Raw genomic sequence first — 26,953 nt, forward strand, 5'->3', positions numbered from 1 at the left:
AAATAAAGAAAGAAAAAGAGAGAGAGGGAGAGAGAAAGGACGAGGAGGGCGTTCATTATCACTAATTGAAATAAGTTAACAAAACAAGACGGTAGATGTGTTGACGCCACATCTACCGTCTTGTTTTGTCTGTCATTCAGCCTGCAGTGCGCTGAGGGAGAGAGAGGGGAGGGGGGATCTATGATGACTGTGTTCATAGAAAAAATCGGGAACAGGACGGGATCGGGAGTGATTTATTCGGGATTTGAACGGGACAGGATTTTTTTTTTTACTTTGTCACGGGACCGGGGCGGGATTGAAAAAACACTCCCGTGTCAGCCTCTAATCCACAACTGTTGCGATTGGCTTTATGGTCGTTACAGGCTCCATTCATAAAATCTTTAACTTTCCTTGAGTTGTTTGTGCATCCAACAACAGCACATGTCGTACCGGAGGACATTCTATGAACTTGTAATAATAATAAAAACACTTCTAAGACAGACTGCTAGGCTAGCTCCATTCTGCTTGAAGTGAGACAGAAGTGCGAAACCGACTTGTCGGTGAATTGAGTGTCATGGCGACGCCCAGCGGCGTTCTACGGAAAGTGGTGAATAGAAGTGATTGCTGTCGGAAGATACAACTATTTAAGACTTATATTAACACAAATATATCACTTAGGCTACTTCTGCTTTAAAATAAGACTCATCACATTAAAAGTAGTTTGTTTTGGACACTTTTTACTTCTTTCACGCAGATTTTCACTTGAAATAAGTAGAAAAATCTGATAGTGGAGCAAGTTTTTCTTTCTTATTACAAGCACAAAAAAACTTCCTTTTACTGGCAGATTTTTCTACTTATTTTTTAGTGAAAATACGTTTGAAATGTGAAAATGATCTAAAAACAAGTTAATTTTTAGGTGATGAGTGGAAAGAGATTAGTTTTGACTAGAAATGAGACATTTTGACAAGAAATACGACAAATATTCTTCAGTTTTTGCAGTGGATGTATTAGCCTACTGTGCAATTCAGTTGTAATTTACAGATGAATGGATGAAATTGGTGAACTGATGTGTGAATGAACATGTGAACCATGAAAATCACAATAAAACAGAATTGTAAAAAGAAAAAGAAAATAGAAAATCCCGAGCGGACCCTGAAGGCATCACGCCAACATGGCGCCAATGAGGACAAAGAGCGAGCGACGGTGCCGTTTAAATGTTTCATGTCCGTCTTCTCATTGGTCGCAGCGAGGCCACGCCCCCCCGCCACGTCCAGCCAATGGCAGCGGAGGATCCTGCATAATGAGCCGATGGGGGCGGGGCTAGATGAGTGGCTCCTCCTTCCACCAATAGGAGGCCAGGATGAGGACGCGCATGAATATTAATGAGGGAAAGGGGGCGTGGCTTGTGGCGCAGAGGCAACATGGAGGTTTAGTTATCGCTGCTGTCGGCGGGAGAACGACAAGGAAGAAGAAGGAAGGAGAAGGAGGAAAAAGCGTCGTGTTTTGTTTTCACTTTTCCTTTCATTCAACTCGAGTTTTTTTTTTTACTACAAAAAACATAAAACAAAGATGGAGATGAAGAAGAGGATCAGTCTGGAGCTGCGGAACAGGAACCCCGCCGAGGTGCGTTAACGTTACTGTGAATCTACCGGAGAGACGGAGAGAGGCAGCGGGGAAGGCTGCGGGGGCAAGCCGACCACACGACGCTGAAAACGGCTACGAGTCTCCTGAGGCTCCGCTGGTTTCACCCGGAGGAAATAACTCCTTTCTCCTCCTCCTCCTCCTTCTCCTTCTCCGTCATGGAGGAGGAAACTCCCGCCGTGTGTGTGGAGGAGCAGCTCGTCTCCTTCCTTCCTTCCTGCTGCCGTTACTTAACGTTACGTTACCGTAGCAGCACGCGGGCTAACGTATCGTTAACGTAACGAGCTCACCTGGCCGCGAGGAGCTCGGTGCAGCCGGTGGTTCCCAGGGCCGGTCCAAGCCTCCATGGGGCCCTAAGCCCTAAACCTGTATTTTGGTGCCCTCTATTGCTGCCAATAATACTATTTCATCTATGGTTTTTTATTCTGAAATGGCACCAAATTCAGCTAAAAGCAGCAGCAGCCTGGAGATTATTTACATTTAAAGGGACAACGAGGAGTTTCTATTTGGTTATAAAAAGTCTGATATTAATGTGGATGAATCTCCGTTACCACTTGTTAATGGTCCATTTTAGATAAATCTATGGTTTTGTCTCTATGGTTATTTTGTTATTATTAGTGGTGGTGGAAATGCTGGGCGAGCCGACCAGCGTTTCTTTACTTTCGGTTTCGTGGCGAGTCATGAGAATAACGCCGTATGAATCTCCGTTTATGGTGGGAACTACGACGGTATGTGATCGTCTTCCAACCTCTGACTTTAATTCTTGATGAATGAAAACATTCTTGGCCAGACGTCCGTCTTGTGCCGGTCCAAGAATCTCACCTTGCGCGCGGAGGCTCATGGGAAATGTAGTATGAAAACACTTTGCTTTCCAAAACTCCTCGTTGTCCCTTTAAGTTTTTTGTAATTACGCAGTGTTTCTCTAAAGATCGACAAAAGGTACGCACTACAATTCAAAAAAGTGACTTACCTTTTGGGGCCCCAATAGTCACCGGGTCCCAAGCAGGCGCTTAGTTCACTTACGCGTCCTGACGCTGAAAACGGCTACGAGTCTCCAGAGCCTCCGCCGGCTTCACGGAGAAAACAGCTCCTTTCTCCTCCTCTCTCCTCCTCCGCCGTCACACAGTCAGGTCCAACTCACATTTTTGACCGTTCAACACACGACACAACAACGCTCGCGGGTGAAAACAACCAAATATTTTATGGGATGTGCCTTTCGTTGACACAGCAACGGCGTTTTTGGGGCTCTGATCCGGTCTGTTCTGGTCTGTCAGGTGGTGGAGCTGGTGGTGGACAACTGTCGCTCCGGCGACGGCGAGGTGGAGGGTCTGACGGAGGAGTATTCTGGTCTGGAGCTGCTCAGCATGGTCAACGTGGGTCTGACGTCGCTGGCCAAGCTGCCGGCGCTGCCCAAGCTCCGCAAGGTGAGACCGGCTGTGAACTTTAGAAGAAACTGGTCAAATCTCTCAAAGAAATTCTAGGAAAAGTGGTAAAATTGTAAAATAAAAAAAGTCTAACAATATTTTAAAAAAGTGGTAAAAGTAATAAGTAAGGTTTTTTTTTAAATTGAGAAGATACTGGTAAAATGACTCAAGAATTCTAGAAAAAGTGGTAAAAAATACAATCCAAAAATTATAGAAAAATTTCAAACAATGATACAAAATGGGTAAAATTTCTTTAAAAAGTAGAACTGAAAACAGAAAAATTGAGAAGAAACTGGTAAAAATTTCTCCCCCCAAAATTCTAGTAAAAAGTGGTGAAATGTGAATAAAAAGTAGTGGACCCTTGAACCGTGTGAACCCTCCCACTCTGAGAACCATTGACATTTACTTTAGTTAGATAGTTTAGTTGTACTGGCTACACTTAAGTATTTATGTATTTTCAGTGGCTATACTGAGTAAACCTGAGTAAGGCTGTGTAAGGGGGCGTGGCCTCCGGTGTGAGGGGGCGTGGCCTCATTAGGGGGCGTGGCCTGTGATCTAACCCTGTCCCCCCTCTTCCCCCCCCCTTCCCCCCAGCTGGAGCTGAGTGACAACAGCATCAGCGGAGGTCTGGACTCTCTGGGGGAGAAAAGTCCCAACCTGACGCACCTGAACCTGAGTGGCAACAAGATCCAGGAGCTGAGCAGCCTGCAGGGCCTGGTGAGAACCTCTAACAACCTCTAAGAACCTCTAACAACCTCTTAGAACCTCTAACAACCTCTAACTGGGCCTGGTGAGAACCTCTAACAACCTCTAACAACCTCTAACAACCTCTAACAACCTCTTAGAACCTCTAACAACCTCTAACTGGTCCAGGGCCTGGTGAGAACCTCTAAGAACCTCTAACAGCCTCTAACTGGGTCTAGACCTGGTCCTGGTCCTGGTCCTGGTCCTGGTCCTGGTCCTGGTCCTGGTCCTGGTCCAGTAGGGATTGATAATCAGGTTCCTGTGGAGAGTAAAAATTCCTTCAGATTCTTTTTAAAAATGCCGTGGGAGGAGACGGAGCTCAGTGATGAGTGTAGTTCAGTCCAGAGCTTTGAACCTCTATAAGTAAAGTTGAATTGATGACTTGATGTTCGGGAAGACGGTAAAAATAAGATGTTATTATGTTATTACTAAGCCTTGTTTGATAGGAATAAAGAAATGATGAGAAGTAATAGGCAGATGTTGTTTCCTGTTAATAAACTTCTGGAAGAAGAGCCGTGTTTGATAGGCATTCACTTTATCAATAGATAAGAGTCGATATTTCAAAAAGAGAGGCGCTGATGGCGCATATCTAGTCGAGTGGGAGATCAGTCTCAGAAACCTCTTCTGCATTAAGAGTAGTTTTCTGAGATGAGTCTGATAAGTAGCTGCCCAGACAATGTTACAATAATTTAAATGAGGCAATAAGAAACTGTAGGCCAGTGATCATCAACTGGCGGCCCGAATCCGGCCCGCCGAACCTTCCAATCCGGCCCGCGACTGAGTTCTAATAGTTTACAAGTATTATATTTCTCGGGCTCTGTGCGCCTGTAAGTCAATGCGCTGGGAAACGGCACAGCTGCACGGACCTGCTTCTCCCTCTGGTGTTCAATTCAATTCAATTCAAAAAACGTTATTTATCCCAGAGGGGCAATTGTCCCGGTTCCCCCTCGGCCTGCATCTCTCCTACTGTTTCCCACTGAGCTCTGTGTGTGGAAAAACGTCGCCTCCCAGATGTAGAATGTGTATTACAGAAGAGAAACAAGCATTTCAGGACTACTGACTTGTATCAATCAGAACCGATTGTCAGCCTCCTTTCATATTTAGGCTGAAAATCACAGGACAAGTCAGCAGTGTAAAGCTCCAGCATGTATCTGAAAGTCAGCTGTCAAGATTTTTCATTTTATATCATACCAAACACCAAAGATGTATATAAATGAAAATGATGAGCTTACAGGTAAAATAAAATATAAACAACTAAATTATTAGGCAAAAAGGTGAATTTAATTTCAATCTCGGCCTATTTGAATGTCCGGCCCCCAAGGTGTCTGCTGAGAAAGATTCTGGCCCTTCAACAAATATAGTTGATGACCCCTGCTGTAGGCTAATAGAGGGTTAAATAAGCTGAGAAGTTTCCTCAAAATGCCTATAGCATCTTCATGGATGTTTTGGAGACGAGGTCGATATGATTAGACCAGTGGAGGCGTTCATCTAGAATAACCCCCAGAAATTTGGTTGAGTTGACTTGTGAAATTTCATCTTCATTGATTAAAATTTGAGCTAATTCCTTGGGATAGTACTTATTATTAATGGTACAATAGACCATGAAGTTGCATTTTTTGACGTTGAGGGTCAATTTGTTAAAGGGATAGTTCACCCAGAATTCAAATTTCTCCCTCATTATCTCCTCACCCTCATGTGGACTAAGGGCTGGGAGAAGTTTCAGAGTCCTCCGTGGCTTCTCTGAGTTACAGGGGGTCTCGGCGTAGCAGTGCATGTCCATGTGACGGTTGCTAATGGATACCAACTGTCTTCGTAACAAAAAGACACACCAAAAAACATCCAGATACCTCCATGCTGCTCGTATGTAATGTCCGTCTTGGATTGAAGCTCGAGCTTCCGCTACAAAACAAGCTTGAAACATAGACTTATTTGATTTTTTTTCGGGACAATTTTGCATTTCGGGGCTTCAATACAATTCAATTGAAGGTCTCTGGTCTCTGGTCCTGGTCCTGGTCCTGACCCGGTCTCGTGTGTGTGTGGTGTGTGTGTGTGGTCTGGTCTCTCTGTCCCTGCAGCAGAGCCTGAAGAGCCTCCGTAGTCTGGACCTGTTCAGCTGCTCCGTGTCCTCGGTGGACGACTACAGGGACGGCGTCTTCCAGCTGCTGCCTCAGCTGTCCTACCTGGACGGCTTCGACCAGGACGACAACGAGCTGCTGGACTCGGACGACGACCACGGTGAGTCACCGCTCCACCGGGGGTCAGAGGTCAGAGGTCACGACAGGTGAACGGGGTCAAACATTAAACCAACAGATTTCACCATGAAACTTCCCAAGTTTATCAACTTAAAGGGATAGTATCATTTTTTTAAAGTGTGGTTGTATGATCTACAAATAGCCCCTAAGTACTTTAATTGCAGTAGAAGACTCTCTGCACTCCTCCCGTTAGCAACGCCAGCCCATAATAGCCCTGCCCAGAGATTTACAACATACAGTGTTGTGAACAGACCCAAAGAAACGGCCTATTTTCACGGCCTAAAAGAGGTTTTAACAGTTTTTATTTGGACCTAACCAACTGCTGATCGGCGGGCGCTAACCCTGGGCGGAGGGATACATGAGTTGGTTCGGTCCAAATAAAAACTGTGTTTTTCCTGCACTTTGAAGGGCTGGAAAAAATTATATTATAGTGAACAATGGAACTGTGTATTTTTTTTCAGGTAAAACCTCTTTTAGGCCGTGAAAATAGGCCGTTTCTTTGGGTCTGTTCACAACACTGTATGTTGTAAATGTCTGGGAGTCTTCGCCACTCAATCGCTCCGTCCAAATCTCGTGACGGACCAGGAAGAGGAGCTTCCGCTGCAAACAAGCTTAAAATATAGACGTATTACATTTTTTTCGGACCAGCCCTTAGTCGACAGTAGTAGATAATGAGTGAAATTTAAATCTTGGGTGAACTATCCCTTTTAATCAGTCTTAATGGCAAATACAATAACTGGTCCAGACCAGAGGGTTTGATCTGGCTTCATCTTGGTCCTTCATCTGATCAAATAAATGAAGATAAAGTCACAACAGGTGAAACTCTGATTAAACTCTGATTCTTGGACCAAATGTGAAAACTTTATTAACAAAGGGAACAGAACAGAACAGAGTGAGTGTGTTAACGGCGGTTTGTTTGTTTGTTTGTTTGTTCCAGACGAGGACGAGGAGGCGGGGCCGCCGCGAGACCACCACGACGACGACGACGATGATGAAGACGAGGAGGAGGAAGACGAGGAGGGGGACGAGGACGAGGTCGGACTGTCCTACCTGATGAAGGACGGCATACAGGTGTGTGTGTGTGTGGTGCGTTCAGGGCCACGAGTCGTCGTGACTAGGGATGTGCATTTGAAGAAATCTTTTTGATCGATCATCGGGAAAATTAATGATAAATTATCTATTAATTGTTAATATTCATATTAACATGAATATTCATATTCATAATTAAAAACAGAATGCGTGCGGCTGTGGCGTGTGCCAGTAATCCAGGACAGTCCCCGTGAAGGAAGAAGGTCAGACAACAACCTACACGGACGTCTGTGTGCTTGTGCTTCACCTGTAGGGACGGTGCCGCTGCCGGCATTTAAAAAAAAAAAAGCCCCGTTGCGCTGCCTGGCTCACCTGCAGCTGCTCTTGTACGAAAGAAATCACAAGCACTTTCAAACTGTGAAAGCGTGTGTTTTATTGTTTTATTGTTTTTTCTGTGGCCAACACACGGCGGCACAGAAAAGAGAAACTAACTCTACAGGATATTTACCTTAAGTTTAGTTTTAACCGTCGTTAAAGGTGTACAGAAAAGAAAATTGAATTTGAGCCCACTCTGGGTCATAAAATTACTATAATAATAACTCATCTATCAGACGATGTAGCCAAACTTTGTGCAAAATTCTATTTTTGAGTAAATCCGGGATGAAAGTGTGTATTTTAGTGTAGTTTTTTTTTTCGTATTGGATAATGCAGGCGCACGGATTATACGTCAGCCTGTACACGATTCACCAGCCACTGATATTGGATCCGTAATCCGTCATTCAAACGTCTGAGACACGCACACACACACGGAGCTCGGTCTCGCCCCAAGCTTTGAATATCCCGCCCGCTCGATAACGACCAATCAAATTCATTTTCCTTACTCGGGTAAACTCGTGTTGCAGCTCGTGACAACTCGGCGCGACAAACAGGACAAACGGCCATTTCTGTACACCTTTAAACAGCTTCGGACTAATTGTGATGTTACATAAATGACTTGTAGCTTGTAACTTACAGAGAGAGTGGAGGCTGCTGGAAACCAAACCTGCTGATCAGAGTGGGCGGAGCCGCGGGGTCACAGCTCTCCTCTCTGTTGCACTGAGTCCGCGACACAGGCGCACCCCGTCATATTTAATGAATTATTTCACTCTTAAACCATGTAATAATAATATAGAGTTTATTGGTTGTTATGAAAAAATAAACCCGTGGTTTATTTCTCCATGACAACCTCTGCATGATCCCTTATAATAAATCGATAAAAAATTTACGTGATCGATAAAATTCTTAACGATCAATAATCGGTCATCGATTAATCATGCCCATCTCTAGTCGTGACGTCGAGATTTCAGTTTTTATTTCTCTGACAACGACGATCAAAACTCTCAAGTAGAAACATGAGTGTTGATGTTTAACACACACTTCACTAGAGCTGCAACTATAATCCATTATTACATTAATCATCAACTATTCTGATATAATAATAATCAGTTTGAATTGTTTTTAATTTTTAAAAAAAAGCTCCAGATTCTCTGATTTCAGCTTCTTCAATGTGAATATTTCTGGTTTCTTTGTTCCTTTATGACAATAAACTGAGTCTCTCTTTGGTTTGTGGACAAAACAAGACATTAGAGGACGATGTCGTCTGGTGGTTTGAGAAACACTGACTGATGTTTTTAACATTTTATAACATTTTATTGACCAAACAACTAATGGATTAATGGTTTAAATAATGGACAGATTAATGCATAATACATAAAGTTATCCTGACTGAATTTAGCCTCAAGTTGGTTGTTCAAAAGCTGGATACCTTTATCCTGGTCAAGTTACTATGGTGATTTATTCTCTGCATCTAGCCTGCTCCAGACCATAATAACAGCCAGGCTCTTTATCTGTGAAGTCAGCAGTCACTCTGATCAGAAATCAACGTGTTTCAGACATGTTCTTATCTACATATTGGCCTGATTTATAAACAAATAAAATGCATTAACAATAATCAAAAAACATGAAACTTTTACAATATTTATTAGGCTTTTTTTTTAATAATTAGGCCTTCAAAATTATTTTCATAAAATCTGTTACAAAATATATTGGCCTAAATATTGGTTGAGGTAAGAAAATAAGAATAAAATTGAGTGAGTGTGAGCAACCACCTTCCAAATAATAATAATAAAGACCTCATCATTGTTATCTGCATTTTATTGAAGCACCAAACAGCATAATGTTCTAATATTTAATTCATTTTCACCTGTTGCACATTTGGCCATGTGCTGTAAACTTTACTTCAGATTTGTGTAATGAATCAACTTCTACTGCTCATCAATTTAGGCAAAGTGCACAACTGTTAATTTATGAAATGAACTTGAGTTGTGATTACCGTATTTTCCGGACTATAAGTCGCGTTTTTTTTCTAGTTTGGCTGGCCATGCGACCTATATTCAGAAGCGACTTATATATATATATATATATCAGGGATGCAAACAGCGCACCGAAAAGCGAAACTCGCTTTTTTCATGACCAATTAGGTGACTTGTGTGAATCGTTCAGATCAGAAGAGTTTTTGTTTTTGAGGTGGTGGGGGGGGTCTCAGCGTCTCAGCTGGGGTCAGTAAAATGTTTTTCTAACAGGCTGACAGTGACAATCACGTGAAACTGAGGCGAACTCATTCCCGACTGTGCTCCGGACACGGAGCAGAGAGCCAGGTCCGACAGTGCAGGGCCGTCCCTCTCTGAAGCAGAGGAGAGGTCGGCTTCACTCCCGTCCGTCTTCACAGAGTCCACAAAGGGTTTCTGATCACAGGGTTTCCAGCGCTGCCGCCTAAACTAACGAGTTAAAAAAAAAAAAAAAGTAGCGATATTCGCCGCCGCGGCCACCGCCCCCCCGTTGGACGATCGCCTTCATTCATCTCCGCATCCTCACACACACACAGGCTTCACACCACAGAGAAACGCGCATGCATAACAGCAGCGCGCTATAGGTGCCGGCCTTTCGTACAAACAAAGCCTGGTCATTATATGACACCCGGCTATTAAAGCAGATAACAGCGGCACGGCCGTTTCGGCTAATGCTGTGTTCAAGGCAGGCTTTTGAAACCGTAAGTTACAGCTTCAAGTCACAACTACGACTTGGTAGCGTTCCAGGTAACCCGTAGCTCGTGTTTTTACCGTCCTGTTGTCTGTGAAAGTTCCCTATAACGGCCACTCGTAACTTCCGACCCGTGAACTCGTACCAGATCGAACTGGTATGACTTCACAGGAAGGAAAAACACAAAGTACGAGTTTCCTTGAACGCACCATGAGTTAGCAGCCCCCGCCCTTGTCAGGCATCAATTGGTCCTCGTGCTACGTCACCACATTCACGCGCATCCCTTGGCTGCACACACAGCCCTTCATGCCGTTCTCTCCCCTCATTGGATAACACTTGTATCCCACAAGGAAAATTTTCTCCTCGGGTTACAGCAGAGCAGAGTGACGGAGAGACTCGTGTTTAGGCTGAAATACTTCATGTAAGTGATTGCTGACGGAAAATAGGACTATTTAGGACTTATATTAACAAAAACATTCCACTGATATCTGCTTTAATTAAATGTTTGAAAAATAAATGCGACTTATAAACCGGTGCGACTTATATATGTGTTTTTCCTCTTCATGACGTATTTTTAGGCAGATGCGACTAATACTCAGGTGCGACATATAGTCCGGAAAATACGGTATAATTTTGGATTATTCAATCAGTCCACAGTTGTACGCCGCGCTCACTCTGATGAGCTTTACGACAGCAGCAGTGCTTTTTTTTTTTTTTTTTTAAGAGGTGTGTCACCTTACGTCAAGATCCGCTGTTGATTGGAGGAAAGCAGCCACACCTGTCCTCTCATCTGTGAATCTGTGATCAGTCTCTGTGGTCTACTGACCAGAGAACTAGTTCCACCTGGCTGGACCAAGCCGCTGCTCCTCAGCCTGGCTCGGCGTTCCAACAACCAACTAAACCAGGATGGACTGATGAGACTTTGTCCAACCTGGCTTTCCCACTTATCCTGGTTATCTTTATTCTACTTTGGAACAACAGGCCCCTGGGCTCATCTTCATCTGGTTAACTGTGTTATGAACTGTGACCTTTGACCCTGTGACACCTACACTACGGCCCAGTTCCACTCCGACCCCTCACGGACTCACTGACTTATGGCGCATTTCCACTAGCACGGTTCGGCTCGGTACGGCACGGCTCGGCGCGCTATTGCGTGTTTCCACTAGCAGCAGTACCTGCAACCGGGTACAGTTTTGGTATCACCTCAGCCCTGGTTCCAAGCAGCCGAAGCGTTACTAAAACGTGACGTCAGCCGACTGCCTTCCACTGATTGGCCGATGAGTGTCGTCACTGGAAGCGTCATAACCACTCGACGACCGACAACAGAAATGTTCCTGCTGAAGCCTGAAGCCTGTTATTACCAGAGAATTTCTAATATTTAGACTGGCTCTGTTATTACGTGACTTTATTAAGTTTTAATATTTTTTCATGCGAGAAAGTAACTGTTTAGATCCCCATGTGCGGTTAGTTTATCCAAACGACGGCTGTTTAGAAGTTTGCCCCGATGTTTTTCGGAGAAGTGAAGCTCCAGGTCCGAGCAGCGACCGCGACATCAGGCAGCAGCCCGGCTCCTGACGTGCTCCGCCGGCCAGCCTACCACCGTCACCCCGAGGAGAACAGACCGCTAATTAACTTCCCCGATGGCTTTTAGAGGTTTACCACCGGCTGGTTAAACTCTTAAATGTTGGTCTCATTGATTAAATCTAACAATTGTGGCTGTAGCAGCAGTTTGTTTGTGGTTAGAAAGAAGAGCAGCACTGCCTTGGGTTCTGTACGCACAGAAAACACCACATTTACATCAATAAATAAATGTTTTACAATGAACCAGGCCGATCTCAGAGCTGCTAGACTCTCCGGTAAGGCATATTGAACGGTTAAATGCCGTTAACGGGACGAGAGCAGTCAAAACGGCGGTTTAAAGCTAGCTACAGCGAGGGTAGGTTCACTTCCTGTTTACAAAGTAAAAGCACCAATTCTATCGTAATGGCTTTCCTTATGATAAAAGGCAACGGGTGTTTTATTTTGTGAAAATAACCGGAAGTGCGTTGCTCACTACGGCTAGCTTTAGTGATGCCGACTTCGTTGAAACAAAATTGTAAACAGCTGGTATTTAGTCAGATTTTCAACACGTTGGGGATCTAAACGACTACTTTCTCGCCTGAAAATGTTTCAAATGTTGCTAAAGTTTTATATTTACAGAGTTTAGAGCGTTGCTCGGCGCCGTGTAAATGACGTCACGGCGGCACTAGTGATACTCAGTTGTAATGGAAACACAACCAAACCGAGCCGAGCCGAGCCGAGCCGTGCCGAGCCGTATCGAGCCGAGCCGTGCTAGTGGAAATGCGCCATTAGAGGCGCGTTCAGGTTCAGTCCGTGAGTGTGTGAGGGCTGTTCCGTTGTCAGAGCATCAAGTCCTTACTGCCCCCCCCCCCTCCCTTACCGTCAGTCAGCACCGATGCTGACTTTGGGTAGGGGAATTACCCACAGTTCATAGCGTTGTGAAGTCAAACACATGGGATGCCGTCGGAACGCGAGTGTTAAAATTAAAAAAAAGTAAATTACCACACGTGGACAGAGAGAGCTCCGCCGCTCTCTTTATTGTTAATGAACAGGAGCAACAACAAAAAAAGAAAGAAAGAAAGAAAAAAAAGAGAAGTTTCCTGTCAGTATTAACGTGCAGTTTGTGATTATTGATGATGATTTGATCAGATCTGATCCAGGAACATTTTGTTTTGAGTCCGTCCCCCTCACACACCTTGTGCGTGTTGAAAGTACGGTAAATTATCGGCCCAAGACCGGAGTCAACAACGTTTTGTTGTCAAGGTAACGTGTGGTGAGAGTGGGTAAGTGCTGGTCCATTCATGTTTACAGCATCTGGACCCTCACAGACTCTCACACTCTGTCACTTACAGCTGACGTCACTTCAGTCAGAGAGGGTTCAGGGCCTGAGTCTTTAGGGGGCGGACTGGAATTCACCCTACCAGTTACCAGTCAGGTCTGGCCTGTGAGCAGCAGGGGGCGCCGTTGACTCAATGTTGACTCAGTGTTGACTTAAGCAATATTACCCGAGAGGGTGTGCTTTAATAATTGCGATTAATATTGCGATTATACAACAATTACCAACAAAATAAAGCGTATAATTAAATAAATATTCATGTTGATGGACGTTTTGCTCTCAAAATTTAAAGTTTTTTGCGAGTGTGCTTCCCGTTTCCATGGAAATAAATGGGTTCTGACTAATAACTGAAACACAATCAGTCACGTCAGTAGACTCCTATGTGTAATGGAACCTAGTTCACCTCTACAGCAAATAGTCCGACCCTTAGTAACGACCTAGCAACAGAAATGATTTTCTAGTCCCAGATGAGTGAACTCTGAGCTGACGTTCATGTTTTAACGCGGTCTCGGACTTTCCAGAACTAAATCAACACCGCACAAACTCGCACAAGTTATGACAAAGATGCCGTTTTTTTCCTTTCACAGATGTAGCTTCTACAACCGCAAACTCTGCATGTAAATGAAGTTATAGCGCCGTGTCGCCGACACAGCTGATAGAGAAAGAAACGATTACTCCAGATTATTTAAAAGCCCAAAAGGCGCAAGCGAGAGAGAGAGAAACATACAGGTAATCACCTCCGTTTTATCCAATGAAATATTCAGCTCCAGGACATATTTTAAAAAACATATTCACCGCGATCACAACTCGTGTCTCTCCGACTTTGTAACGTTACACACATGGGAGGGAGACAATCCTCTCGGCTGTAACGGGGAAGTTTACAATATATTAACAAAAAATAAAACATAATTGTTCTATAAATGTGACTTTGGCAGCTGTCAGGAACAACCTACAGGAGATCAGTGTAGTTTGTGATTTATTTTCACGAGTAATAAATGACGTTTTTCAAAATAAAAGGGGGAAAAGTCCATGTTGCCATGGAGATGTGTAAACAACATGACATGGCGAAGTAATATTTTCAGTGATGAGTCAGCCGTGCTGTAATGCTGATTTGAGCACGTTCTAAATGTCTTATTGACCAATCAGATTGCTCGGTCGGAACTACTTGTTGTATAATCAGTGTTGTTGTTGTTTGATCAGGACGAGGAAGACGATGGAGACTATGTGGAGGAGGAAGAGGAGGACGAGGAGGAGGAGGATGAAGATGGAGGTAGTTACTACACACACACACACACACACACACACACACCAGTTGTTTTGACCAGTTGTAATGTTTTGGGAGAAATTGTCGTCAGTAGTTTATTGACCCTTTGCACGTGACGTGAGATACAGACGCCAGTGGCAACTAGTGATGTCACGATTAGCCTGTAGATGTTCTTGGTACGATTATTGTCAGAGAAATAATCACGATTATTATGCATTAATTCATTTCCCAACACTTATGTATGTGTAAAATCAAATATACAGAGCTAATCAGGGTTCCTACGCAAGTATGGAAAGTATGGAATTTGATTTCATACATTTCCAGGTCTGGAAAAGTCTGGAAAATGGAAATTATTGTATGGAAATATATTTATCTTAATATCTTATCTGGGTTTGGTCTCATCTGAAGTTATCTGGGTTAATTATTTTTGTATGTGCTACTATATAATGCACAACTATTTACTCAAATATCACAAATTATTAGAATTTTTTACCAAGAAATCTGGAAATTAGGGTCTGGAAAAAGTATGGAATTTGGAAATTTCAAATGTGTAGGAACCCTGGCTAATTATGTAGATAAAATTAATAAAGGGCTAATTACTGTATATTCCCCATGGGAATTAATTGTCATCTTTACCAAATGTTTAAGTTTACATTTTGGTTTTTGGTTTTTTAAATTACAAATGACATGCAAACTTTTAAATTAGTTACATTAGATAAATGGACCGGTATCTGTGCATTTACCCTTTACTTTGGCTAACATTTGTCAAGACGGTTCCGACATAATCTTTTTTGGAAAGTGACGGTATTTAAGAATCTTTGTGATCAATTAATTGTGGCGTTTAACACCGCGATTAATTGTGAAAACAAGTAATTGTGACATCCCTAGTGGCAAGTGATGGGGATTTGGAGGTATAGATTACGAGAGTCTTGGCGCGGAGATGAATTAACGGGACGATATTGCGTTGATGGAAAAAAAAAAAAAGCAGAGTCAATTTGTGTCTTGGTCTTGATTGGATTGCATTGGTCTACGTGTGGGAAACAACAGGTGTGTGTTTGTGTTTGAGTAAAATGAACGTTTGTGTTTCATTCTATACTGTACAACAATTTCTCCCAAACACACACACAGGCGCTGTCTTCCTCACACTCACCCCTCCCCTCCGCTCTCACACAGCCGCTGCACCAGACACATTCACAGACAGTCAGAAATCACAGAACTCTTCAATATTATAACCAGAACATCACTGCAGGGTCGCGTACAATACGTTTTAGGCCTGTTTCCAAAATAAATGCCTAATATAGGACTGTCTAAGGGTTAGAATGACTGCATTTTAATCTTATTGAGAAATATTATTTTATTATTTATTTATTAAAGGGGAACTAAACCCCTCAGTTTTGGATGACGTGCTCTAAGCTTGAAATTCAAAAAATGCCTTGATTATGGGCGGGACTCCAGGAGCACTCTCCGATCCTCCCTCCCCCCCCCCCCCCCTGCGCCCCATTCACACCCGCGAAATCACACAAAAGAGAAAAAAAAGTAATAAACACACATCGACACTTCTGCTAGCGCTAACGAGCTACTAACGAGCTACTAACGAGCTACTAATGAGCTACTAACAGCACTAGTAGCGTGGACACTACTAGGAGAGGACGCCAGAGCCGTGACACAGCATCTACAGCTGATCCGCCGGCTCGTTAGCTCGTTAACGGCTCGTTAGCGCCGGCCGCACTAACGGTTCCCATTCAGGCAGCTGTTAGCAGCCGTTAGCCGCAGCAGAGCAGCTAGAGCGCCTAGCAACCGTTAGACCGTTAGCCGCAGCAGAGCAGCTAGAGTGCCTAGCAACCGTTAGACCGTTAGCCGCAGCAGAGCAGCTAGAGCGCCTAGCAGCCGTTAGACCGTTAGCCGCAGCAGAGCAGCTAGAGCGCCTAGCAACCGTTAGACCGTTAGCCGCAGCAGAGCAGCTAGAGCGCCTAGCAGCCGTTAGACCGTTAGCCGCAGCAGAGCAGCTAGAGCGCCTAGCAACCGTTAGACCGTTAGCCGCAGCAGAGCAGCTAGAGCGCCTAGCAGCCGTTAGACCGTTAGCCGCAGCAGAGCAGCTAGAGTGCCTAGCAGCCGTTAGACCGTTAGCAGCAGCAGAGCAGCTAGAGTGCCTAGCAACCGTTAGACCGTTAGCCGCAGCTAGAGTGCCTAGCAACCGTTAGACCGTTAGCAGCAGCAGAGCAGCTAGAGTGCCTAGCAGCCGTTAGACCGTTAGCAGCAGCAGAGCAGCTAGAGCGCCTAGCAGCCGTTAGACCGTTAGCAGCAGCAGAGCAGCTAGAGTGCCTAGCAACCGTTAGACCGTTAGCCGCAGCTAGAGTGCCTAGCAACCGTTAGACCGTTAGCCGCAGCAGAGCAGCTAGAGTGCCTAGCAGCCGTTAGCCGCAGCAGAGCAGCTAGAGTGCCTAGCAACCGTTAGCCGCAGCAGAGCAGCTAGAGCGCCTAGCAACCGTTAGACCGTTAGCCGCAGCAGAGCAGCTAGAGCGCCTAGCAACCGTTAGCCGCAGCAGAGCAGCTAGAGTGCCTAGCAACCGTTAGACCGTTAGCCGCAGCAGAGCAGCTAGAGTGCCTAGCAACCGTTAGACCGTTAGCCGCAGCAGAGCAGCTAGAGTGCCTAGCAACCGTTAGCCGCAGCAGAGCAGCTAGAGTGCCTAGCAACCGTTAGACCGTTAGCCGCAGCAGAGCAGCTAGAGCGCCTAGCAACCGTTAGCGGCAGGCAGCAGCCGGTGCTGATTGGCCGGGGAGCCGGTGGCCGGTGACGAAAGCTGCCTCCAAAACGTCATCTGCCTCCATCTCAGCCAATAGAAACATTAGATTGTAATAGCCGTGTTTCAACCCATAGAGGGCAGTCACTCTACATTTTTACTACAAAATACACCAAATTGAAATATTTTGAATAAAATGTCAAAAGTTGGACCAGAATCAACCGACAACACTACCTTATACCCAAATATAATTGTTTTCAGCAGAAAAAAGTGGTTTAGGGGTTTAGTTCCTCTTTAACTTGATACACAAGATTTACTAATGATCCAAATGTTCAATTTGTTGTAAAAAAATAAAATTAAGGTTCAGTTAAAACTTTTTTTTCATTTCAAAACGACACATTTCTAGCGCTGTAACTGCAATACCATAATACCGTGAAACCGTGATATTTTTACTCGAGGTTTTATACTATATTCAACATTTTCTCCCCTTTTTCACCCGTTTCCAGACGAGGACGGAGCGGCCGTCCAGGGGGAGAAGAGGAAGCGTGAAGCCGCCGCCGACGACGACGGTGACGACGACGACGACGAGTAGAAGAGCCACCCTGAGTCACGCCCTGACCTCTGACCTCTGACCTCTGACCCCGCCCTCTAGCCCCGCCCCCTCCGGTCGCCACGGCAACGGGCTGATGACGTCACCACCAGCAGCAGCGGCAGCGGCCCGGTCACATGACTCGACCCCCGAGGCGGCTTCAGTCTGACTCTAAAAAACTAAACGCTTCGTTTCCCATGAGCCTCGGCTCAGCGGCAGGCAGCCGTTGCTATGGAGACGCCGCAGCTGCAGCTCTCTCTCTGATTGGACCGTTCTCTTTCTTCTTTCTTTCTCTTTTTGTTTTTGTTTTTTGTTTTTTGGGTTTTTGTTTTGTACCAAAGTGACTGTTACGACATGAACCTTTAGTTTTAAGCCCCGCCCCCTCACCTGTCAGCTGTCGGTCTGTGGCCCCGCCCCCTCCCGCTCCGTGTGTGTGTGTGTGTGAGTCTGTGTGTGTGTGTGTGTGTGTGTGTGTGTGTGTGTGTAAATAGCGGGGTGTGTGTGTGTCGTGGTGCTGAGTGGATTTTATTTTTTTATTCCTGATAGTTTCTCTGTCGTCGTGTTTTTGAATAAAACAACTGAATCTGTTTCTTCTTCTCGTTATTGATCCACTCACCTTAAAGGGATAGTTCAACATTTAGTCAAACTGGCTCATCACCATAACCCCCATTCATGTAAAACCGCTGATGTACGTTGCCTTCAGGGACAGTTTTTCATCATCAGTCTCTGTATTTCCCTCTAAAACAACTCTGTGTGGTAACGTTGTGTTATTATCTCATAGCGTGGTGAATGTGCAGCTCACAACTTGTCCACCAGAGCGTAGGGGAGAGTGGGGTAATTTGTGCCAGTGGCCAAGTAGTTCCACCCCTGTTATCTAGAAAACCATAGAAGAAGTTGGTCATGTGACCACATATTTTTGAAGGGGCATCCATTTCACTCATCCTATCAAGAAGGGAGACACATGGCTTGAGAGGAAAACACGTTTATGTTCAAAAAACAAGTTTTTGCCCTCCAAAGTAAAATTTCTATGATCAAGGTTTTTTGATTGCCATGTTTGAACAATTATAGATAACTTTGAAAACAGTTCACACATGTTTTAGTGCTTTATTAAGCTTCACCATGAGTCTATACAGTTAGCATGATGCCAGCTCAAAACAGCTGGGGAATCCTTTTTTCTCAAAATGCTGGGCTTGGGGTAATTTGTGCCAAAGGGCCTGGGTTAAGTTGTGCCAGTGGCAGTGCTGTCTGTGTATAGGAGAAACATGGCAGTGGGCACGGATTTGCTTGAAACTTGACATGTGTGATGAGGGACCGCCCCTGAACACACCTGCCCAGTCTGGTTGTGCTCGTAGCGCCACCTGGTGGATGAACAAAACATTGTGTTTCTTTGCGCCACAGCCCCCAGCGTGGCTCAGGCCTCCACGACTACATGGAGACAAGCGAGGGCCCGATCATCGCCGCTTCTGGCTTTAATTTTGTATTGAATGTCTTGCTTTTATATAGCATTAACATTTGTGAGATTAAAATGATCTGTTTTACTTCAATTATCAATGGCACAATTTACCCCAGTGTATTCTCTCTAATGGCACAACTTACCCCGCACCGGGGGCAAGTTGTGCCACAAAACCACTTTTTTTTTTCTAAAGCTATATTTCTGAAACAGTTGATTTAAGATTCAAAGTGATTGTTCCCAGGGATGCACAACATCCTAAACTATATGTACATATTTTAGTTGGGGGCATTATTATAATCCCCTTGCTTTAAAGGCAGTTTAAGTGGCTCCTACCAGAAGCTTGAGTCAGCTGAAATTGGCCACAATATGACCTATCAAATCAATAATGATTTGTGTGTGTGTGAATGATGATGATGATGTTTCCTGTGCTGCCATCGTCTGGTTCCTCTGCTGCAGCAACAAGGACGAGGACCAGTTAGATGAGTCCTTGGACCTCGACCCTGGTAGCAGTCACAGCCTGCTCTTTATGACTCATGGGTTCTTATGAAAAACAAGATAACACAGTCACTGACAGTGTGTCTCTATCTGTTGTCTTGTTATGAGCCAATAAAGTTTATCTACTGTTAAACACTGATTGATAAGATGTGAGTTGAATATGAGTTTTATGGTCCTCTAGTCAGATTATGAAGCAGAGAAAATGAAACTAAATGTATTGACAGAACTGCAGCAGCGGAGACTCAACACATCGTCCACCTGGAAAAGACAAACATGGCTCATCGTCAGCTTGGTGAGGTTTTATACTTAATATTAATTTTAATTTTAAACTCAACTCAACTTATTTAATGGTATGACCTGGTGTTGTCTATGCTCTATGTGGGTCTGTGTTCTTGTGGGAGAATGGAAGTGTGGTTGTTGTTCGGTTTTTTATGAGGAGCTCGGAGACACAGGGTCAGTTGTAACACAGACATTTCTAGTTCCACTGGTTCCTCTAGACGCTTCTGGCCCAGACGGTCGCCTGCAGCTTTCATCAGGGTTGGACACAATTCAACAAAGTCAAACCATGAAGAGTGTTGTCAGTCGACAGAAGTGAATTATTTTGTCGTACTTGTCTTTCCATCACTGAGCTGCTTGTGTAAGTCGCCGAATTCAACTATGTAGGATCTTACTAAGGTAGTACTATTGCAAATTCCAGTACTTTGTTTGGCCACTAGATGGGGCCGGTGGTGCAGCATATCAGATAGAAACTTCCTCTGAAACCGACTTGTGCCTGTGGAGCAAATGCAGAATTCCTTTTAGTTATGAGACAACACCATTGGCTGTATTTACCAGAGGTGGAGAAAGTCCCTATGTTGCAAGTCCAAGTAGAGTCTCAAGTCTTTGCTCTCAAGTCCCAAGTCAAGTCCAAGCCCTAAGATTTTTGTTTCGAGTCCCAAACAAATCGATTATAATTAATGATAAGCAAAGATCATGACCACGCCTCAATTGTTAAGTTGTTTATAGTTTATTGTTAATGTTCTGTCACTTATTCATCTGTTTATTTTTATTAATATTCTATTGTGATATGCTTTGTCAATATAAGCGCTGCCTTCTCATGCCAATAAAGCTATTTAAAACTGACGTACAGTAACACGCCAGAAATCTCGCGTGATCAAACGTGATCTGACGTAGCTACTCTGTTGGTGGTAACCATCAAAGATACTCTATTAAACCGTCTTTGGTTGCCATGGAGCCGTTAGCCACGCTGGTTTGTTATGCTACGTGTGCTGCAGTCAGCTGCTTCTTTATTGGTCACATTCAATTTCACATCACATTCAGCGGAGCCGGTGACTCAGGATTGTCGAGTTCCCCCACACACAAGACGACTTCTGACCCAAACGGTCACGATTGTTGGGGCCAACAATCGTAAATATTGAACTTGTTTAATATTTACGATTGTCGCCGCCAAACGTTTAAGAGTCGATTGTCAGGAGAATTTAAATCTTAAAACACCACACACTACAGGAGAATCTCATAAAATAATCTCAAGAGCCTAAGATAATCAGGTGATTTTTGTCTTTGGTCGGAAGGGGCAAAATCAGCCAGATTATCTTTATGTGTGGTAGGCATTAGTGTGTTGGCATTAATTCTACAGCCAAGACTGATAACAGGAGTGGGTTCTATAGGAATATCTCTGGCTGCTACAGTAACATTGATGTGACACTTTTTTAAATATTTTAATATTTGTGCTTGTTGCATGTGACTTGACTTGAAATCAAGTCTTTAGCCTCAAGTCCCAAGCGAGTCCAAGTCTTTTTTTAATTTGATCAAGTCTTAAGTCATCAAAATCGGGACATGAGTCCAAGTCCACACCTCTGGTATTTTGTGTACAGATAGTTATGTCTCCCCTGGACCTATTAATGCTTTTTTCTTTTTGTTGGTATTACTGCTGTATTTGCGACTACTAAAACGTCACAGTGGGGTTAGTTGTAACTCTTTGACTCTTGTTCATTTTGATCAAGAGTTCTTCAATAAATAAAACATATTGTGTTGGCTAGCCTATATGTGCCCACATCAACACAGATCAATATTCTAAAATGTAATAGGATTTCAGTAATTAGATTACTTTGTTTTTTTTTTTCCACTTAACACGGTCATTCTGAAAACAGAATTAATTATATAATTGATAAAGATAGAATTTAATGAACTGATTTGCATCAAAAAGAAGCGTTACAACTAACACCACAGGTGGTTAAAAACCTGGAGTTCTAGAAAAAGGCAACGGCTGTTCACTGGTGAACTTGAACCTTCCATTAAACCCAAACTTCATCCTGTTCCTTGTTCCACATTAGCAACATCTGTTAGCATCACAGCAACCTTCAAGGTCAAAAATGAGTTCATGTGACTGTGATGAAGTGAGTTTGTTTTCTGGACCCAGTATTTAATGACTGTTTAGATCTTTAGGGTTAGGGTTGGGTTCCAGTCTGACACTGTGGCAGCTGGTCTGGACTCTAAAGACAGTTGTTGTTTCTCTCTGGTGACTCACTGCTGTTATTATAGATTACACTCTGTTAACAACAATGATCAATAATGACTTTTAATATTCTCCAACAGAACTCAGGATTGCACTTGTTGGGAAAACTGGAGCTGGAAAGAGTGCAGTGGGAAACACCATCTTAGGAAGACGAGTCTTTAAATCTACATCGTGTTCATCCTCAGTGACGGCTGAGTGTCAGAAGGAAAGAGGAGATGTTGATGGAGATGGTCAAACAGTGGCTGTTGTTGATACTCCAGGTCTGTTTGACACTAAAAAACAAATGGATGAGGTGAAGACAGAGATCGGTAGATCCATCTCCTTTGCTGCTCCTGGTCCTCATGTGTTCCTCATCGTGATCAAACCAGACAGATTCACTGAAGAAGAACAAGAAACAGTGGAGATCCTTCAGGAGATGTTTGGAAAAGAAACAAGAAAGTACAGCATGGTCCTGTTCACCCGTGGAGACGACCTAGAGGCAGATGGTGTTACCATAGAAACACTGATCAGTGAGAATCAACGTCTCCGTGACTTCATCAGCCAGTGTGGTGGAAGATACCACGTGTTCAACAACAGAGACATGAAGAATCGAGTCCAAGTCACTGAGCTGCTGAAGAAGATCAACACAATGGTTGACATGAACAGAGGAAGCTGCTTCACCAATGAGATGTTCCAAGAAGCTGAGAGAGCCATCAGAGAAGAACAGGAACGTCTAGTGAGAAGAAATCCAGGTATGGATCCTAATGAAGCAAGAAATAAGGCAGAGACAGATAATCAATTTACTAGAGAGCTTAACGCTGCACTTATTACTGGAGCTGTTGCTGGAGGTGTTGCTGGAGCTGGTGTTGGTGTGGCTGTTGCTACTGGAGCTGCTGCTGGAGCTGTATTAGGTCCAGTGGGAGCTGTACTGGGAGCTGTAGGGGGAACTGTGGTGGGAGCTACAGTGATAGCATTTAAAAAAGCCTGTTCCATTCAGTGATATTTAATGTTAAATAACCATTATATTCTGTTCACAACTGGACAGTTTGATTATGAACATTGTCATTAATCAGCACTGATCATTTATTATGTCATTAATCTCCTCTCTAACTGATTCAGAGCTGTAACAGTCTGATGGATCAAACATGTGACTATAAAGGCTCTAGGAGGGGTACATGTGCACCCTGTATATCATTATATTGTTAATGTATCCAAGATATTAAATTGTATACTGTTTGCAGATGATACCACTCTTTCTACTCTGGTAAAAACATAGAACATGTGTTGAGTGTAGTTAAACAAGAATTTGAAGGACTAAAAACTTGGCTTGATATTAATAAATTATCACTTAACTTTGATAAAACAAACTTTATGATATTTAGCAATAGAGAAAAAAGTATAAATGCTCCAATTATTATAGGTGGTGTAGAAATAAAAAGAGTCAGAGAAACAAAATCTTTAGGTGTCATGGTTGATGAGAACTTGAGTTGGAAATCACATATCAACTAAAAAGTTGATTAAAAAAAATTTATCAAAAATGATTGCTCTGCTACATAAGACAAAAGATATTGGTGTTTATGTATTAATGTGTATATGTGTGCATGTGATGGTAAATTTATATATGTGTATAATCCATGTAGCATGTCAACACTTAATAGAAATGTATTAAGATGATGAGTAGCTGCTGGGCTGCAGCCGCTCAATTTATTTTATGCCACTTTTTGTTGTAAACGTTGTTTGTTGATGTTTTTCTTCTTCTACTTCCATTTCTTCTTTGTTTGGATGTAGGTATTATCTAATTTGTGAATGAATTCTTTGTAACAAGGGGTAGACAATATAAGTTCGCTTTTTTCTGCCCCCTTTCATTCAAGAGTTACAGTATTGTCATTATTTTTAACAAGTTTTATTTTATTTTTTGTTTTTATGCTCGATAAATGAATGAAATAAATAAATAAACTAAACTAAACCCCCCTTGTTTATTTTTTTCTTGTCTGGATTGTGTGCATCCTAAGGATCTCTAAAATAAAGATTTTGATGATTCCCAGAACAAAACCTGTCTCAGATCCTGAGGAAGCCCAAAGGTGGAGACACCAGTTTATTCAAGAAGACGACCAATACAAGTCAGTTACATTCATTCAAAAAACTCAGTTTGTATTTCAGAAAATAAACTAAAACATTTTACAGTTTTAATGTAACAGTGTGCTGGTTTCAATCAGATCAAACGGTCTCCATGGAAACGGCAGTCTCAGACCGCATACTAAGGAACCAACCCCTTTCTGAGGGGGCGGGGCTTAACTTCAGCTCCAAATCAGGGCGGGGCTTAATTACAGTCTGCTAAAAGGGGCGGGGCTTAACCACAGTCTGCTAAAAGGGGCGGGGCTTAACTACAGTCTGCTAAAAGGGGCGGGGCCACTAGAGCTGCAACTAAGGATTATTTTCATTATCGATGAATCTGTTGATTATTTAAACCATTAATCGATCAGTTGTTTGGTCAATAAAATGTCTAAAAACATCACCAGTGTTTCTCAAACCACCAGACGACATCGTCCTCTAATGTCTCGTTTTGTCCACAAACCAAAGAGAGACTCAGTTTATTGTCATAAAGGAACAAAGAAACCAGAAATATTCACATTGAAGAAGCTGCAATCAGAGAATCTGGAGCTTTTTTTAAAATTAAATAAATATTTAAATATTCAAAATAAAAAGACAACCAATACAATTCGACACGCAGCCTTTTTAATGTAACTTCAGTGTCCTTTGTGCAAGACTGTCTGTGTGTGTGTTCTTTGAGACAGGAAGTGGAACCTGAAGCTCACCTGGATGTGGGTTGTTGCTAGGCAGCGTAGCTACATGAGCTGCAGGAAGCTAACACCCTAGAAAACATGTAATCTTTACCTATCTGTGCCTAAACTTAACCAATGGCTTCACTTACTTTTTGCTTTTCCCCCAATTTCACATCTGGACACGTCAGTTTTACTAAACTTAACCAGTCGGGAGTTCTCGACGAGATTTGATAAGATGCTACGTCACTTCCTGTAGCTCATGTACGCTAGAGCTCTGGAATAAGAGAGTAAGGACAGCATTGGTCCAATGGAAGCGCCTCCTGGTGGAGGAATATGGGTTTTGCAAAAGCGCCCAAGAACTGACATCTCTGCATTGTTGGTGAATGAGCAGTGTGGTGTTTTCAATAATTTAAGGACATTTATAGATCACCCACGTTCAAAAAATGAAAAAAAAGTAGTTGTCTACATGTTTCAATCTACATTTTGTAATAAACAAATTCTAAGTATAATCTGATATGAGCAAGACACCTAAAAACAAAAACACGGCCGTTTTCATCAATTTACAAGCAAGTGGGCAACACACATACATTGGAGTGAATGGGTTTTCTGGGCGCTGTTGCAATACCCACATCCTGCCACTAGGGGGCATGAGGCTTTAACCACGGGAGTCAATGGAAGTGTCCTTACTCTCTTTTACAGTGCTCATGTAGCTACTACGCCATCTAGCCACAACCCTGGATGTGATGCTGCCCCCTGATTGGTTGAGAGAGGAAGAGCAGGTGTCAGTGAATCACACGATGAAGATCTTCTGTTTCTGTTTCTTCTTTCTCTTCTTCCACTGTGTTTACTTTTTCTTCTCCTCCTTCTTCTCATGTAAATACATTTGTTTTGATTTGACAAACAAATCGTCTCACTGATCCAGGTGCTGAAGCTCCGCCCCCTCCCTGAGTCACACACACACACACACACACACACACACACACACACACACACACACACACACACACACAAAAACTACTGTAATGTTTGTGTACCTTACACAAAAATAGTAACTAATGAGTAGGTAATGATTCAGTACTCATTACCTACTCATTTTGATGTCTCACTTTACCTTAAGGTACACAAAAAGGGTAACTAATGATTAAGTAATAGTTAGTTCCTCAGTAATTTGATTAGGAGTTACTGAAGAACTCACCATTAACTAATAGTGAGTTCCTCATTCATTCCAAATATGTTTCATAGTAAATAACTACTCTAAATGTTGTGCACCTCAAACAACTTTACTGTGAACCACGGTGTGATCAGTATACAGTACTACACAGCCCCATGATACATTCATTTAGCCTACCAAACATGTGACAAACTATCATATTCATTTCGAAGGCATCATAGTACATAATAACATGGATGGTCATATTAATGTGTATGTGGTCTGAAATTAATGAATAAAATCTTCTCTTGTTGTAAAGATGAAGAAATGAAAAACCACTCATTATGTATCACTTTAGGTCATAAAGGTTAACTACTGGACATGTTATTGAGTAATGATTCTGTACTGATGAAGTAACTAGTTCACTAATCATCAAGTTGTGATTTACTATCTATGAAATTTGATCATGAGTTAATGAAGAATTGATCATCAATAGTTCATCATTAGTTCCTCAGTAACTACTCCTCTGAAATTTGATCAGGGGTTCCTGAAGAACTGACCATTAACTAATAGTTAATTAATCAGTAGTTCCTCAGTAACTACTGTAATTTTGTGTACCTTAGTTCCTCACTAACTACTGTAATTTTGTGTACCTCAATTCCTCACTAACTACTCATTAGTTCCTCATTAACTACACTAACTTTGTGTACCTTATTGTAAAGTGTTACCCACGAAACCTCAGATTCTTTTTGTAAAACCAAACCATCTCCTCAGAACAGTTTTACCTGAGTCAAAACCAAACAGTGTTTTTAGATCTTGGTCTAATCGGTTCAAATAGAAAAACATGGACGTTTTGTTTAGAGTTTTGCTAAAGGAATGACTGAGATCTGCAAATAGTGTTTTACCAGGTGAAGATAGATTATGGTTTTTGTCAAGAGGAT

The 26,953-nt window shown here is 42.9% G+C and overlaps 2 protein-coding genes across 2 annotated transcripts; both read left to right on the forward strand.

Annotated features, from left to right (window-relative positions):
- Positions 1 to 1,370: 1,370 nt before the first annotated feature.
- LOC146972842 (acidic leucine-rich nuclear phosphoprotein 32 family member D-like) lies at positions 1,371 to 18,222 on the forward strand. Its single transcript, XM_085803461.1, has 7 exons — positions 1,371 to 1,602; positions 2,895 to 3,044; positions 3,639 to 3,761; positions 5,864 to 6,023; positions 6,978 to 7,111; positions 14,244 to 14,313; positions 17,555 to 18,222. The coding sequence occupies exons 1-7, from the start codon at positions 1,549 to 1,551 to the stop codon at positions 17,638 to 17,640; spliced, it is 777 nt and encodes a 258-aa protein (XP_085659587.1). The 5' UTR covers positions 1,371 to 1,548; the 3' UTR covers positions 17,641 to 18,222.
- A 3,948-nt stretch (positions 18,223 to 22,170) lies between these two features.
- LOC146972843 (GTPase IMAP family member 9-like) lies at positions 22,171 to 23,079 on the forward strand (the record flags this gene model as incomplete). Its single annotated transcript, XM_085803276.1, has 1 exon — positions 22,171 to 23,079. A coding segment is annotated over one exon (909 nt), but the record flags the coding sequence as incomplete, so codon positions are not given.
- Between the last annotated feature and the right edge of the window lie 3,874 nt (positions 23,080 to 26,953).

This window comes from Trachurus japonicus, chromosome 16 (assembly GCF_045865225.1).
Source record: "Trachurus japonicus isolate A0001 chromosome 16, Traja_1.0".
Taxonomy (NCBI): Eukaryota; Metazoa; Chordata; class Actinopteri; order Carangiformes; family Carangidae; genus Trachurus; species Trachurus japonicus.